The following is a 17755-nucleotide window of genomic DNA, read 5'->3' on the forward strand; positions in this document are numbered from 1 at the left end:
GCCTTGTCTCTTCTTGTAACCTCCCACGAGGACACCCCTGTTACATATGTTGTTCCTCCCTAGCTTTTAATTACAGCCTCAGAGCACTATTTTCTTAAAGAGCTGCAGGCAGGACACACACATGGTACTAGGCAAGGCTGGCAGTGGTTACTTTACTCACTAGCACAACTCACATTTATGAGACCTTCTATAAATTTCCGTTCATCAGTACAACTTAATCTGGAATTAATATAATAATTATTTGGTCACATTTCAAATCTACTAATTGTATATATGGGCATAGCTATTTGAATGTACTTGTGGTACTGTCTTGCATGCAATGCATTATGGGTAGGGTGGATTTACCATATCTTATGCAGGGTGCAGTACCATATGTGACCAAAAGAGGTCCTGTGGACCCTTATTTGGCCACATATGGTACTGCACCTGCAACATGACTTTTTAAAAAATGTTGCCATTTATAATGTCAATAACTTCAACTTTGCAGCGTGCAGTACTATATGTGGCCAAAAGAGGTCCCATGGGACCTCTTTTAGCCACATATGGTATTGAACCCTGCAACACGGCTGAGTAAAAAACATTGGGCCTCATTTATGGGTTTTTGCCGTAGGGCAGCGCCGCAAGCCTTCCTGCTGAGCTGCCCAATGGCAAAACAAAAGTGCAGGAATGAGCCGTATCTATATGATGCAGCGTATTTCTGTCCTTTTTCCCTGCGCCAGCGCACAATGGGCTGCAGTGCGCCAGCGCAGACACCTTTGCACCATGGTTCAAGGGTGCTTGCATTGCGGGGCTGATTAATATTGTGCAGGAATGGAAACCTTCCTGATCAAAATCAATCAATTCAGGCAATTTCCTTTTTCAATGTGTGCTGCAGATGCACAAAGCCTCAGACATGTGCTGAAATCATCTTAATTCTAATGGCATGATATGTGTAGAATAGAGATCCTCAGAGGACACATGCAAGACTTCCCTATGCACGGGAAATACCTCTATTATCCGTGATTGAGCTTCCTCATCATGGAAATTGGGCTGGATTGAGCGAATTGGAGGAGTTGGGTCTTATTATCGTGACTAATCTCTACACGGGGGAGACCTAGCTGAATTTTACAGTCTAAAACTTGTCTAACAGACTTATACCCAAAACGGGGTGAAGACCTGTGATCCTCTTTGAGTGACGGGCGACTGGGCAAATGTTTAAGTTGCTTCAATACTATTACTGGCATAAGGTTTCTATAAAACCAAGAGAATAAATGTTATGTTCTCTGGACCGATGTGGGCTGTCCTAGATGTTACGTTATTGGTGCAGATTTTGTTCACATGGTGCAGGGATTTCCTGCGCGGAACTTAGAGTGTGATACTGTGCTCCAATTTATAACGGAGGGCATGGATAGAGATATCACAGGCAATCCTGCGGCACGTCTTCAGAGTCTTTTCCTAAAGACTAAGGCCAACAAGGTGACCAATCGGTTTATAGATCTGGTGCTTATTCAAGCTAAGCAACAGATCTCTATGAGTTGGAAGGATGTGAATGATCCCAATTTTTCGACGTTGTATCGTGAGGTTAAAGAAGGGACTGAATGTGTGGAAAGTGAGCTTGAAAAGGAAGTCAGTAAGAGCTTTAGACAGCTCGATCTAGCCCAAGTCTGGGGTAATATTATTAAGGGAATGACAGTAATTGACAAAACTGGAAGGGTGATTCTGGCTGACTCTAGTGATTTTGAAGAAGGATCCCCATATGCTTGTTGCTGGGAGGGGAGCTAAGATATTAAACATATGTTTATGAGCCTGCCTGATTATTTTATCCTGCGTTGGTATTTGTATGGGTATGGTCACAAAAAAGTAAAAAAGGCGAGGTAATTAATTTCAGAATTGTCAATTATGCCCATTATCAACTATGGGAACTGATGCCAAAACCCCATAGAAGCCTTTATGGGCATTAAAATATCCACCCAAAACATTCAATAAAGAAATTTTTTCTGGTGCTACCATTCTTGGCATATAATGTCAAATGAAAGGCCTGACTATCCGATTCCTCCAATCAATGTTTTCTGTTGTTAACTGCCTTCTGTCTGAGTCTGTCTTAGTATACTGTTTCCCTCTTGTCCATGATCACAAAACCTCCACTTTAGCTCCATTAACTGTTTTCGCTGGCCCACTTGTCCATCTCATTGGTAGATTCTCTTTGGGCTCTTCTAGTCACTGGCAACACGCAGGTTCACTGTTCCCACTTCTATTCTCAGGCCAGTGGTGGATTCCCCTTCATCACATTCTCAGCTGCCAAGCTGCTTCACTTTCCTGCCCCCTCATCCCTTCAAGAGTCTCTTCCTGGTGTCCCTTGCCCACTTCTGCTGCTTTCTAATTGATGCTTATTCCAAAAGGGTACTAAGTTACCCTCCTTTCTACCTTTAATTTAAAAATATTTGGAGACAATGTATTGACTTGTTCAGATACTGATTAGAAACATTTGTTTTAGAAATGTCATCTTTTTAATTAATCCTCTTAAAGATTTCAGATTATACCCTATAAGTGATACCACACTCTGTGATTACAGACCTCTTCCCATGTGTCTAGGAGCATCACATCATCCTCGTCTAGGTCTTCTTGGGCAAACTCCACAACCTCTGTCATTATGAATCGTCCGGTCTGATTGGAGCACTCGAATAGCCGGGGCTGGTACTGTACAGTTTTTTCTTGGAACCTGAGTTAAGCACAAAACACAATCTTAAAAGGGCCATACCACCATGAATGACAAGAATCAATTACTGAAGAGCTTCGAGCTTTACTCCACACTCTTCTGTGATTTAGAAAGACAGCTTATGCACCCCAACTACACCGCAGACTAGACAATCAACATAGTGTCGATTCACACATTTTTTTAAGGTGGATATGACTACAGGTAGCCTGGCAGGTATGTTGTCAGCTCTGGCACAAAGGGTCCTGAGAAGTTAAACACAAGAACTGGCAAAGCCAACAGACCTAGCTTATAACTGAAAGTGCCAACTCAGTCACCAGTGAGTACAGGCATTCACTAAGTCATCATACATGCATCCTTGCACTCGTGTATCTATTCATCCACAGACTGACATTCATGTGTTCACCCATCTCCTCTTTTACAGTATACCACACACAAACTTTAAGAGCATAACACAGACAAACGAAAAGCGTAAAAGCTGAAAAAAGAAACATGCAGCTGCTAATATGGGGTGGACATATGGTAGCAATGGGAAAAAAGCGTTTTGACACAGTAGACAAGTATAGAAGCAATTGTTTTTTGTAAATATGGTTTTTATTGGCACTCTGAAATAGAAGGAACATCTAGTACCACATTACAGTAATACGCACCGGTTCCAAAATACAACATAATCAGTGATATTCATGCCTTTTATACTGTAATCTCTTTTTGCCCCCCCCCCCCCAACAACCCTCCCAACCCCTGTCAGTGCGCCCCGCTCAACTCATATAAATGTAAATGTAACAACCATGAGTACCCTCCTAGTAACGTGCTCTATTTTACCCAATAGCGTTAGGGGGACAACGTCTGTGCGCGCCCACCAGTCCTTTGTTAAAAGAAAGAAAAAAAAACAGTCCGCAGGAAAGTGGGCCACCCATCCAACCCCCGGCTCTACGACACAGCCTCCTCCTCGTCACTCAACCCATCCGCCGGTCTCTGCAGCTCTGTCACCAGTGCCTCCCATGCCCTAGCCACTTCCATTACCTTGTCATTATCTAAACGCTTGGCTTGTTGCAGTCGGAGAGAGCTCTCAGCACGCGCCCAGCGCAGAAAGGCCGCCTTCCACCGCGCATAACTAGGGCCACAGCGTGACTTCCAATGTAAGGTAAGTTCTCGTATGGCCATATTTAAACCCAAATCACAAAACTTACTAGTGACTTTCGTCCGGGGGGTGTGCGGAAACCAGAGCAGCAAGCAAATGCCCATATCCACTTCTATCCGCCGATCCGTGATCGCGTTCAAACAGGTCACCACCGCAGTCCAATAAGCCGCCAGCGTTGCGCACAACCAAAACATGTGGGCGAAGTCTACTCCGTCCGTGCCGCATCTTGGGCAGAGGGACGTGGCGCCCCCGAAATATTGCGAAATCTTGGCAGGCGTCAAATACGCTCTATGAAGCGTAAAAAATTGGACCAGTTGGAACCTGGCGTTCCGCGTGCCCTTCCAGGCGCGCAGAACCAGTTGAGGCCACGTCGTTTCAGGGATGGGCCTCTCAAGATCCAATTCCCATTTGCCTCGCAGCACATCCAGGGGCAACATGGCCTCCGTCGAAAGCCTCCGGTATAGACAAGCAACGGCCTTGAAAGTACCAGCTGCCATGACCACATATTGGCAACCCAGAGAAGTCGGTGGCTCGGCGAGGCCCCCACCCCAGTGTTTCTGGATACTGGCCACCAGGGCGGCATGTAACAAGAAATCCCCCCGCGGGAGGCCATAAGCGTCGTGCAGCTCCTGAAAGGTCAGCAGCGCCCCATCGCGGTATAGGTCTCCAAGCATGTGCAACCCAAGTTCCTCCCAGTTTGCCAGCGCCGACCAATCTCCACCATGTGGGAGGGCCGTGCACATCCCCAAGGGAATTTCCGGGGCATATGGGCGAGAGGTGCCAGCGCGCCTTTGACTCCGGAGCCAACAGAGGCGAATAGTGCGCTCCTCGAGGGTAAGGCGGCCTAATTCGAGCTTCTGGCCCAGCACTATGAAAGAGATGACGTGTCTCGGAAACAGCCTACCCTGTGGCCCCTCCGGACCCGAAATTCGCAAGCCACTGCTTGAGTAAGCCATTGGAGTTGCGCCGCCAGATAGTACCACTCAAAATCTGGGACTGCCAACCCCCCATCGGCCCTGGGACGCATCAAAGTTGTTAAAGCGACCCGGCGTCTGCCTGATCCCCAGATGAATCCCGTGGTTAAGGAGCGAAGTTTGCGAAATACCGACGTTGGCACCCACACCGGCAGGGTACGAAATAAATATAGTAGTTGAGGAAGAGCAATCATCTTCAGCAATGCCACCCGACCTGCTACCGAGAGAGGTAGGGTTCGCCAGAACCCTATGGAACCCTGTAGATTCCTGATCGCTCTGTTGATGTTGCCTTCCAGCAGATCCAATGGAGTGTGGTAAATCGGAGTGCCCAGATAGGGGAGGCAACGGTGTTCCCAGCAAAGGTTCCCCTACATCCGGGGTTCACCGTCCTTCGGTGTTACCGGGAAGAGGCATGGCTTCCCCCAATTGACCCGCAGCCCGGAGAGACCGCTGAAGCGAAGACAAAGGCACTTGGCCCCACGAAGGGAATCATCGGTATCTGCCAAAAACATCAACAAATCATCTGCGTATAAGGAGATGTAGTGAGGGTCGCCCCTCAGTGCCAGGCCCTCATAGGTCCGTCCCATCCAAGTATGAGCCGCCAGCGGCTCAATGGCCAGCGCGAAGAGCAATGGGGATAGCGAACAGCCCTGACGCGTCCCCCGGCCAACCGGATACGCCGCCGATATCGCAGCTCCCGTCTTCACTCTAGCCGTGGCCGCATTATACAGTAAAGCCATCCATTTCACGAATCGTTCTGGTAGCCCAAACACCTCCAAGACCCGGATCATGTATGGCCACTCCACACTGTCAAAGGCTTATTCGATATCAATCGAAAGCACAGCGGCCTCCGGGAGCCCTCCGAAATCACCACCCATGACCCGCAACAGGCGGCGCACACAGGTGGCCGTGGTGCGCTGGGGAATGAAGTCTGCCTGGTCCGGGTGGACCAATGTGCACATATGGGCAAGCAACCGCGTCGTGAGGACTCTGCTCAGTATTTTGTAATCAGTCGTGAGCATAGATAGGGGGCTGTAGGACAGGCAAGAGCTGGCCTTTTCCCCTTCGCTTCAAGAGGGGTATTATGATGCCCCTATAAACAGCGTGCAGCCGCGGGGCAAAGACGTCAATGTAAGCCGCATAGAACTCAATCAGTAGACCATCTGCGCCAGGGGTCTTGCGGCGAGCCATGTGTTTGATGGCCGCGCGTATTTCCCCCACAGATCTCGTCGCCTAGCTTGTCCCCATGCTCCGGCTCAAGGCGCGGCAACTGTGCGGCGGTCAGGAAGTCATCTAGTCCCTCTGGTGCATTGGGCATCGTGCTCTGATACAGTCGCGCATAGTACTAAAAAAACTGACCATTGATGTCGGTTTGGGTGTAGACTAAGCACCCCTCCGCCGTGGGTAAAGCCAAGATCAGGGTGCCACAGGCCGCAGGATTGGCCAGCCAAGCCAACAGGGAACTCACTTTATTGCGCTCAGCGTGCGCCCTAATAAGATACTCCTTATGATCAAAGCAGCGGAGTCGCTCCATCTGCACTGCGACCTCCTCGCGGGCCGCTGAGACAGCCTCGTGAGCCTCGGGATCGTCGTGGTCAGCTCGCTCCGCCGCGCGCAACCGATCTTCGCCATGTGCAAGGTCTTGCAGGAGGGTATTGCGGGCCCCCGCCGTGGCCGAAATACAGGCACCTCTAATCACCGCCTTGAAGGAGTCCAATTCAAGGGCCCTACTCGACGCGGTACCCTCATTCGCCGCAAAATAGCCCTCCACGCTGTCATGCACCGAGGCCTTAAAGGCCGAGTCCTCTAGCGCCAACGGGTTCAACGCCACGTGGGAATAGCCTGGCGCCGCCTGAACCACCGGACCATCACCAAGCAAGGGTTATGGTCAGAAATTGTTCTCGCCAAATACTCGCTGGGTCGGATCAAGCCCTGGACATCCGGTGAACAGAGGACACTATCAAGCCGGACATGGAGTTCGTGCGGGGAGGAATAGAAGGAATAATCCCGCTCGGCGGGGTGCTGCGTCCGCCAGGCATCGACCAATCCCCACATAGATTGCCACTCCCGTCTCCCTTTCGCCATCCTAAGAACCGCCGACTGCGCAAGCGGCGGGTGCAACCTGTCCAACTCCACATCTGTTACCGAATTGAAATCCCCTCCGAAGAGGACTGTGCCCGGTAAGACTGTCGCCAATTTCCCTGATAATCGCGCAAAGAAAGCCGCTTGCTCCACATTCGGGGCATACACACTGCACAGCGTCAAATCCCTCCCGTCAAGCCTACCCTGTACAGCCACATATCTCCCATCAGGATCCACTAACGTCTCCAGGGGCTGGAATGGGACCCCCGCCCTCACCCAGATTAAAACTCCCCGCGCAAAAGCAGAGTAAGTAGTATAAAACAGTTGGCCCCGCCACCTGCGCTGCAAGGCCCGCCCCTCGGTTTGGTCAACATGCGTCTCCTGCAGAAAAGCTACTTGGATCCCTCTGCGGACTAGGTAGGCATGCACCTTGTGTCGTTTCAGCATGGAATTCAGCCCCCGTACATCCCAAGTTACACATTTCACTTCAGGTAGGGTCCCCATTCAAAAGTGTATAGACATCACAAACCATTAGTAGAACCCCAGGCGCACTGACAATTCCCTAGAACCCCCAACTCAGCCCGATCTCACACATCCTAATGGGCACGTTGATAGACCCCCCCAGCTCAGAACAACCCCAACAAACCCTCAACCCCCCCTCCCCCAGAACAGGTGCCAAACCAATGTTACCCATCCAAACCCAAACCCCCGCTAACGGGGCACTCTGGTAGCTACCAGAGACTCACAAGGTACGTGAGGTAGAGGGGGTGACCCTGCACCGACTGATCTGGACAGCAAGTGGCTCGCCCCACAGTCCAATCTCGCACATACCAACTTCCTCACCCCAGCAGTGCCCCCCCCACCCGCACTCCCCTCCCCTAGGGTTCCCTCCCCCCCAGCCCACCCCACATCAGGAGAAAAGCAAACCCCCCATCAGGTTCAGCACATGTCTCCACAGCCACCCCAGGCGTCTCCATGCCACAGTTCCAGCGTGCCCCCTTACTGTTCAGTATGCAGCATCCCAGAGGGTCACTATCAGGTGATCAGCTGTCCGGGGGGTGACCTGCGGCAGTTCGCTGGGAGCCTACTCCGAGCCCCCGGATTCCCCCTCGTCCGATCCCTGCCGGGAACCAGAATCCACCAGGGAGGCCGGCGCAGCTGCTCCGGAGATGACAGACACCGCCTGGAGGGCCGCCGACCGCTCCAGATCCGTTTGCGATGCCGATGGGGATCGTTTGGGCAACATGCGTTTCCGGTTGCGCCGGCTCCTGCGGGGCTGCGGGCGTGTCTCAGGTGGCACATCCCATTTGCCAGCACCATCTGTGCCCGCTCGGTACCGCTCCAACCACTGCCAGGCGTCCTCCGGCGTGTAACAGAAAGTCGCCGCACCATCCACCATCACCTTCAGGCGTGCCGGGAACAATAGCGAATACTGCACCACTCATCCCGGAGGGCCTTCTTGACCGCCAGGAAGGAGAAGCGGTTTCGCTGCACCTCCTGAGAGTAATCAGGATAAAGAGAGACGGATGCATTGTCCACCTTATATGGGCCAGACGCCCGGGCCTGTCACAAGATGATATCTCGGTCTTTAAAATGCAGCAGGCGCGCTACCACAGGACGAGGGGGGCGGCCCAGCACCGGCAGGCGGGCCGGTACTCGATGTGCTCTTTCCAGGGTATAAAAGTGTGTCAGGCCCTCAGGGGCAACCACATCCCTCAGCCACGCTTCCAGATAGGCGACCATGTCAGTCCCCTCGATTTTTTCAGGCAGCCCGACCACCCGGATGTTGTTGCGCCTATTGCGCCCTTTCGCGTCCTCAGCCCTCTTCTCCAGGTGTTGCACTCGCCGCAGTAGGTCGCCTATCGTCGCATCCGTCGCCTTCTGAGCCGGCTCCAATCGTTCCAGCATCAGCTTTTGACACGATCCTTCGACTTGTCGTGGTCTGCCTTTAATAATCCCAGACTGATCGCCACCTGCGCGATATCTTGATGGAGCGCGGTTCGTGTATCCGATATGGCCTTAAGGATCTGGTCCATCTGCTGCTGTTGCAGTCCTGCTGTCTGGCTTCTGGGCAAGCCCTGCTCCAGGGGGTTCTGGGAGTCTACAACCTGGTCGACGGGCGCCGTTTCTGGCACTTTGCGCAGTTTCCCCACTTTGCAGCCCCGGGCCGGCTGCCCAGTGCAATTTCAAAGCCCCGGCCCTTCCAAACGCCCGTCTCAGGGACTGGAGGCGGTCACTCGTCACACTCTGCAAGGTCGTGGGATGGGCGAGCCGAGAAGCCACCCTGCCAGCCTCCTATGTAAGTCGTCCCGAGCTGTAGGAACTCCCCTGTTGCAACAGGTCCGCAAGTCCTGCAATCGTCCTCAGTGGGAGAGCACCACCCGCGAACTCCACCTGCGCCTGGAGAGGCCCCTATCAGGCATGTAAGAGCTAATCCGACTGGGCTTCGCGACAGTTCCCAACCAAGACCTGGTTCTCTCCTGCCAGTCGGCTACGACATAGAAACAGCCAACGTCGTCGTGGCGTAGGAAGGCCAATCCGCTCTCTTTGGGCTTCGCACCCCCCCGCCATGCGCCCGGGCGCCAAGTCCCCAGCTCCATGCCGCAACTGGAAGGCGCCACCTTCTACACTCTTTTGCTGCAAGTTCAAGTGTCCCCCTGTGCCTGGTGGCAAGAGCCGGAGCAAGCAGTACTGCGTCCTAGGCAGGGCCGCCGCGATGCACCGTCCACCCGGGCAGCCTCACAGCCGCATCGCCAGGCCCCTCCAGAGCACCATCAATAGCCACCACCAGATCAGGTCAGGACACCTGCCAGGCACCAATCACCGTCTGCAGCCAAGGGGGTAGCCTCTGCGCTCAGTGCGCCATACAGTGAGGTCCCCACCAACCTGGAAAGGTCCCAGGAGCGTTATGGGCCTAGGTGCGCTTCCCAGGCGCGCAATCCTCAGTGGGCAAGCTGTGGTATCAGCAGGAGCGGGACGAAGTAGATCCAAGGACAGCAGCAACAGATGGTGGCCAGAATGCAGCGAGCACGCTTAGCAAGCACTGCTCCGTCCTGCACGCCCTTCCATTCAAGCCCCCAGGACGGCAGCGCTCTCCACGTGGATCTGGGTGGTCATCAATAGGAGTCCAACCCCCGCGGGGGCCGCCGGCCGCTACAATCCGCTCACCGCGATCGGCCCGTCCGCCTAATGCGTTGGCGGCGCCCGGGCTCCAGCCAGCACAGCCACAGATCTGGGCCTCCGCCTCTGGGCGTCCGCCTCCCGGAAAGTTCACACCGCTGCCCTGGGGGGCGCAGTCCGCCGCCAGCCGCCGAATGGGAGGTCCAGTCCGCCGCGAGCCGCTCCTGATCGCCCCCCCACCGCCACCGCTGGTGCATTCAGGCCGCTCTCTCCGGGAAGAAGCCCCAGGCGCCTCCCGAGCACCGCTCCCGGCCGTCGGCCGCAAATACACCCGATGCAGGCCTGATCAAGATGGCCGGGGTCCCCTGGGAGGCTTTTGCTCTTGGCCCCTCCGATGTTCGTCACAACCCTCCACCGGCTCCAGGTATGCACTCGGGAGTTCACCGCTGCATAGAGCACACACGGGGCTACGAGCACCACCGGGGGAGTTTCTCAGGCAGGATAAATGGCGAGATCAGACCGGAGCTCACAGCTCAGGCGTCCATTCTCGTCGGCGGTCAAGCCACGCCCCCAAGTATAGAAGCAATTTGTTGGCCATGCTGGCTCAGTAACTTCACACTGGCTGGCCAATTTAGGATGGTATTGTGCATACTGCATCATTGTTGTACCAATCCAAGATTGTCAACATAATGATTATGAACACGGAGGCCATCTGGAAACTGTAGAACAATGATACCCTACAGAAAACACCACCCCTCTTGGCCAGCTCGATTTAGAAGCAGGGGCTGCGTGGGGTGCAGAGCTCTGCAGATGAAATGAGTAGTGCATTAATTGCCTGATAGAGCTGTCTGGGAAGCTGGCTGCAGGACATCATAAAAACAAACAAAAACAGAAAATAGAAATGGGAGGGGCTGCGTAAAAAGAGAAACAATTAACGTAACAAAACGCCAGTGCTGCACCTTTCTTTTACCATTTATCCAAGGACCAATGAGTCAAACAAACGCCACCGTAACCACTTTTTCAGTTTGATTTAATCAAAACATTGTTTTCACCAATTTACATCTATTTTTTCAAAACATCTTGAGTTATAAATATTTCATTTTCCTAACCGAATCAACATCCTCACCCCCTTTCCATATCCTTAGGAAGCCCAATTGGAACTGATCACCACATACATAAAACCACACTAACCTCTTTCATACAGATGCCTACCCTGGGGTGCCTCAACAGAATCTTTTGCAGAAATGACACTATTTTTGACAACCTACATAAACACAAAACGACTACAAGAACAAAAAGGCCATCAACAAAATCATGATCGACGAAGAAAGGCAAACTCTTTATTTCTGAACGAGGTAAACAGCAATGAAGCCAGACTCAGGCCCTGTGAATGCGAGGGGGTCGTCAGCCACTGCACCAACTAAACGTAGCTCTGATGGGACTGCACTGACCTTTAGCATTTACAGCTATTATGTCTATTGAACCCGAGAGACAACAGCTCCAGAAATACTACCTCAATGAAGAGTTACTGCCTGAACATGAACCCGGATACCCCGCCTTAACAGACAAAAATCGCCTGGAATGTTGAGCCAAGGAATGTTTATCTGCCTTATAAATATCAGGTCAAGACGAGTACATCTGTTGTTTGCAATGTCGTGTCAGAACAAGGGCAAATGTTACAACACATTTTGAAACTGTCCTGCCATTTGCCAAAACTCTTTTAAAGCCGAGGTCAGCATCTGCATTTAGGGAGTGTTCTAATTGCAGATTGGAACAACACCAGACTCCAGTCTGCTGTGGCAGAAAACGACCTGACTGTAAGTTAGTGTAGGAGCAACTTTAATGCCCTCACTCATGAAATTCCGTATCCAGACAGTCCGTGTATCAAATCAAAAAGCATTTCACATTTACATGGAGGGCTGGGAAAATGGAAGGCGCGCATTTGATGAGGTAAACTCACTGGTGTGTGATTGGAAGCATTTGATGCCTAGACATTAGTGCAGGAGTTTCAGACTGTAACGGGTGGGCAAGCAACCTACTCAGGCTGGGGAGAGTGCGCAGTTCAAACTCCATACTCATGTAAGCTCCCCCCCTCTTTAGAGAGACTCAACATGTGTACCGGTGTGCTAGCGAATGTGATGTGTGGGAGGAAAGAATGAGAAAGAATGCAGGGGAGTCACAGGAGGGGGTAAGTGGGGTGAAATATCCCAGCAGGGGAGTAGCTTCAGGGGTGTCTGGGTTGTTACACCCCCTAATAAATGTATTATTTTGGAAATAGTTGGGTACAGGAGCTTTTAGTCGGGTAAGGTGTCTGACGGACTTCACCTGGGACAAACACACACACGCCTCTGTTTTGAAGGTCTTAAAACATGGCTATTTTACAAATCCAGTTTTAAGCACCCCTCATCCGCACACCTCTCCATCGGCCTTAAGCCCCCGTCATTTGCTGCTTCTCAAATAATAAATGAACATGATGTGCCAGCGTGACTGTCGGATAATCTGAGGCTCACACCAGGCTAAGCCCCAGTACCACAGGCCCGCCCTTTCCATGGCCCAGCAGTCAGTCATTCAGCTGCATCTAAAGAGTTGTATTAATTGCAAGCAAGACGGACTTCTTCATTAATAATGAGGCAACTTCTGCGGCCAAATCGCTAGATGGCGCTAAGCACCAAGTTTTTGCTTTCACTAAAGTACATGTTTTAATACTCTAAAAACAGGTGCTGCTCAGTGCAAACTGCCTAAAAAAGAATCCTCCTGAGGACCCCTTTACGTTTTGAATCCAGGTATCCCACTAACTCCCCACAACTTCTGAAAAACCCCCAAAAATGTACAAAAGATTTAAAGTGCATCAGATGACGGAGAAAGCTGTGTGAGGGTACATTTGAAGGTCATCATCACCTGGGCCCTGATTTACTAAAACGTCTTGACAGGTTAGTGTCACAAGATGATGCACACCTGCGCAAGGGAGATACTTTTCAGTGCAAAATGTGTTCCCTAAAGCAATGCAAAGTTGCGCTATCTGCTACTTTGCACCAACGGGAAGCACTATGTGACGCACGGTGGCGTCACATGAAACGATCCATGTTTTTTTCAGCAAAGTTCTATCTGCTAAAAAAGGTAGACGGGTCGAGCACAAAAAATGTACACCTCCACAAGGCAGGTGTTTGTTTGGAGTGGAGTGCTGTGATGTAAAACACACATACAAACCTGGAAAAGTGTTAAAATATGTATAAACATGTTTTTTTTCTACTGGAAGGGTACTCTTCTAGTACGAAATGGCATACATGGTGGACCTTTTGCCACCCGCGCCCGTATGTATTAGCGGGTGCTGCTGATTCCTGTCCTTGCCCCCCCCCCCTTTTCTACACCACTGCTTTTCTGATAACACATGCTGTTTACGGTAAACAACGTTTACCACACAACTTTTTCCCCGCAAGGAATCACAACGCGGTCGTTACAACAACCGCGTTTTAATTCCGCATACTATTACTCCGCAAGTCGGAACAACGACTTGCGCGGGGGGGGGGGGGGCGGGGGGGGGGGGGGGGGGGAGGTGCTGGACTTAAAATCCAACACCTTCCCTACAGTCCACACAGACTGGAGTTGGGATAGTAAATTATACTATTCCAACATCCAGCGCCGCTCCTCCGCAAGTCGTTACGACTTGCGGGGTAATGGTATGCGGAATCACAACACGGTTATTGTAACAACCGCGTTGTGATTCCCTGCGGGGAAAAAGACTGCGGGATAACAACACACATTCGCTGTTTACAGATCAAGCCTAATTGTATGGCAAGCACAAGCTTCACTAATCCTTTAGACTGTGTTTGTGCAAGACTTAGGGCTTAGAAAACTGATGCAATGAATGGTGATGAGAGCTGAAAGAGAGCATGAGTGGCCACATCATTTTAGCTGCAGACTGACATTAGCTGTGCAAACAAAAATAGCAGAAACACAGCAGAGAGGAATCTTCCATTCTACTGTCTGGAAAACTACATGTGGTGAGTAACATTTGAAGTCCAAGCATCCCTTGCATAGATCAAGTCTAGAAAGAAGCAGAGTTCATACCTGCCAACTCACACAGTGCCACCCAGTGACAGACGATATCAGCTCCCATGACACGGTCTCCCGCTGAGGAGCCAATATCACACGGTGGCAGGGAAAATGAGGTTTAAAAAAACACTGTAAATAGTGGTTTTCCAGCTCATTTTCCAAATGCCTTGCACTGCAGATGCCCATTAAGGGTTATTAAAACACCCCAGGACATCAGCACCAGCATCAGCAAGCTTTTGTTTTTTTTTTGGGAGGAGGGGGCTTGGGGTGAGGTGATGTTCAAAAGTGCCTCGTAGGTACTTCTTGGCACAAGGCCTGTCCCCTTCATGGCCCGCCCCCTCCTTACACGAGATTGTTCTTCAAGTTGGCAGGTATGAGAGTTGGATACATGTGCTTGCTTTTCAAATGCATCTCTGGGTGAGGCATGGTTTGTTCTGTACAGTGCAGATGTGAAAGTCTGCACAGTGACTCCCCATCCTCCCTTCCCTGACAGCTTTCTAAGGTATGCACGTGTAAGTACATGGCTTGGCATAATCTAATTAGAGAGAATACTAATCAATGCAATAACCACAAGGCTAATAACATATAAAGACATTACTTATTTGTTATAAGTAGTAAGGAAGTGTGACATGAAATTCTTTGGGTTTTCCTAATGTTCCTCTTATTCTATATAATGGCTGCTGAGATTGCTGCACTAATTTCCACCATTCTGATACGTAAGGTATATGTGTTGATTGCATGTAATATTAACTAACCTTTGATCACAAAACACCCTCTCGTTGTGATAAGCAATATCCCCTTGGGGATAAGCGAATCTGTCAGGTAGTACCCCTTCCACGAAATTGGGATGATCAAGACAAAAAAATCTATGCTAGACATCATGCACACACCCTTGTACTATGGTGCAAGGATGTGTGTTGAGCAAAGCAGCTAATCGTGCTCCATCCCAGAGTGAGAGAACCACAGCATCATAACTAAGTAGATGCAACCCTGTTCTGCTCTCTCCCTTTCATGCACTGTAGCTCAGCCATGCTGGTTGTTGTGCTGCCATTATCAAAATGGGGTGACCCAAGAAAGTCAAAGACCTGGGTGTTTATGCTATTCAAATACAATGGTCTCTAACCATTACTTTCACCACAGATGAATAAATCAATACATGTTCAATATTGTACTAGATTAAGGGATATGTCTCACAGATCAACCCTATACACTTAATATATTTTCAGCTTTTCAAAAAAGGAACAAACATATAACAGCGAGAATTACAATTTCAGAGCAATTTTAATTCATTGCATTCGTAACTGTCTCTATATAAGAGAGTTATTTCAGTTGCCCAAGGTAGAGCGTGCAGAAGGTGAAAAAATAAAAATTGTCAGGTGCTTGATAGAAAAAAGGAGAAGAAAAGGGGAAAGTGTAGAAGTGTATTTACAATTTAATATTCACAATCCATCGGTTAACACAGTATACCGTTCTTTGATACCCTGGCATGTAATGTAAATTCTTATACACAATTTTCATGAATTGGAGACTTTGCTTCCAAAATTGTTGCACCAGAAAATGTGTTACACCATCCAGGAGATAAAAAGAAAAGAGCGTCAAAGTTTCGATTCGTCTTAAGGCCTATAGGTAAGTTGGACCGTGGCCATGCGAGTCTTCATCAGGACTAAAATGTTGGGCAACAAGAAGAGCAGTGTGGGCCCCAGTAGTATTGATGGACCAAGTGGCAATTTCTTCACTCTTTTTGTCCCACGGTTATTGAATAATGCCTTGTCCGCTGGACGTGGCTGCAGTATTAGGCTATGTTCATGTGGCAGGTTTTTAATCTTTGCACACCTAATTTCTGTTGAACCTCATCCCGTTAAGGGATGGAGACAATGTAATTGACTCAGCACGTCATTTTGCAAGCAGGAATGAATCCGCCGTTAGTGGATATAGTTCAAAGTTTAAAATACTCGGCCCATATGTTCACCAGCAGGAGTGAATCCCCAAAGTCTTTCTGGCTCTGTTCTGAAACATTCGGCGTTCCGTGGAGACCCGTGGACTTGCCACGGTCCAACTTACCTATAGGCCTTAAGACGAGTCGAAACGTCAACGCTCTTTTCTTTTTATCTCTTGGATGGTGTAACACATTTTCTGGTGCAACAATTTTGGAAGCAAAGTCTCCAATTCATGAAAATTGTGTATAAGAATTTACATTACATGCCAGGGTATCAAATAACGGTATACTGTGTTAACCGATGGATTGTGAATATTAAATTGTAAATACACTTCTACGCTTTCCCCTTTTCTTCTCCTTTTTTCTATCAAGCACCTGACAATTTTTATTTTTTCACCTTCTGCACGCTATACCTTGGGCAACTGAAATAACTCTCTTATATAGAGACAGTTACAAATCTAATGAATTAAAATTGCTCTGAAATTGTAATTCTCGCTGTTATATGTTTGTTCCTTTTTTGAAAAGTTGAAAATACATTAAGTGTATAGGGTTGATCTGTGAGACATATCCCTTAATCTAGTAGAATATTGAACATGTATTGATTTATTCGGTTGTTGTGCTGCATCACATGACAAATTTGTACAATTTGCCCCCAGAGTTTTCAACATGCAAGCAGACCTTTCAGGGCGTGTGGCAATAGGAATAGTAGAGATCAATGCCTAAAGGAAAATTGGTACATGTTGTGCAACATGTCCAACATGTCTTACATCTGGCATTCAGGATGCAAATGATAACAAAAATAAGTGAGACACATGGGAGGTGCACAGTCGGTATTTCTATATTTTGAAACTTCTTGACAGAAGGTTGACTCAGTAACCTTGGTCTGAGTGTGTTTTCCAAGTCAAATAACTGGCTGATTACTCTGTGTATATGCACTCTGACTGATGTATGTGGTATGTCGGTATGCATGTAGTAAATGCTTTCTTCAGGGAATATTCTAGGGTCAGTTGGATCAGGAATGTGTCTAAGAAGCCAACAAGGAATCTCTGCTGCTCTCCTTCCATTTTAGGATTGTATCAGTCCAGTGACTTGCTCCTGTGTGACATATATTTATAGTTGTGTGTGCATGTGTGTACACGAGTGTATGTGTGAAGTAAGAAACTATCCTATCAGGACACCTGTAGAGCCTACTTTCACGTGAAAACCAAAAGAAGTTCTAGTTTTAAAGTGTTACATGGGGCCATCTTATGTCAAAAGGAGAGGGTTCCCAGGCGTCTAGACTGATGGGGTGATTTGGTTGAGGTAAGAGGTGGATCATGTAGATATAGGCCTACAGATGAACCTTTGGGATCCTGTGTATGTGCCACTGGCAGAAAATTATCATGAAGATGATGAAGATGACAGGCGGTAGGATGAATGGATGAGGGTGCGAAAACTGATAATTGATTGCTTCTAAGAGCTTCAGGACAACAGAGTACCTCAGATAGCATTAGTCATTACCTTCCACAGACTCACAGAAAGACTGCACTGGAGAAAGGAGAATCCTCAAGTTGTCAGAAATATTTATAGTCCACAAAAAAATCCCACATTTCTTTTCAGGGATACTGAGGTATAATAGTTATCTACTACTGCTAGATTTAGTTAAAACCTTTGGAGCCCTAGTGACTCTTAAGGATAATACTTTGCGCTGGTAGTGTTGTCCAATTACCGTGAAGCGCAAGTTGCACCAATGAGCCAGATGGAGTGGGATGTGAAAA

General features: G+C 49.2%; 1 protein-coding gene across 1 annotated transcript in view; it reads right to left on the reverse strand.

Moving 5' to 3' along the window:
• The window catches only part of VILL (villin like), a 337454-nt gene that overhangs the window by 29377 nt on the left and 290322 nt on the right, over positions 1–17755 (reverse strand). The window contains exon 16 of the mRNA XM_078665275.1: positions 2554–2698. Coding sequence (XP_078521401.1) covers positions 2554–2698 — 145 coding nt within the window. The remainder of the gene's footprint in view (positions 1–2553; positions 2699–17755) is intronic.

The sequence above is a fragment of the Lissotriton helveticus genome, chromosome 10, assembly GCF_964261635.1.
Source record: "Lissotriton helveticus chromosome 10, aLisHel1.1, whole genome shotgun sequence".
In the NCBI taxonomy this organism is placed as follows: Eukaryota; Metazoa; Chordata; class Amphibia; order Caudata; family Salamandridae; genus Lissotriton; species Lissotriton helveticus.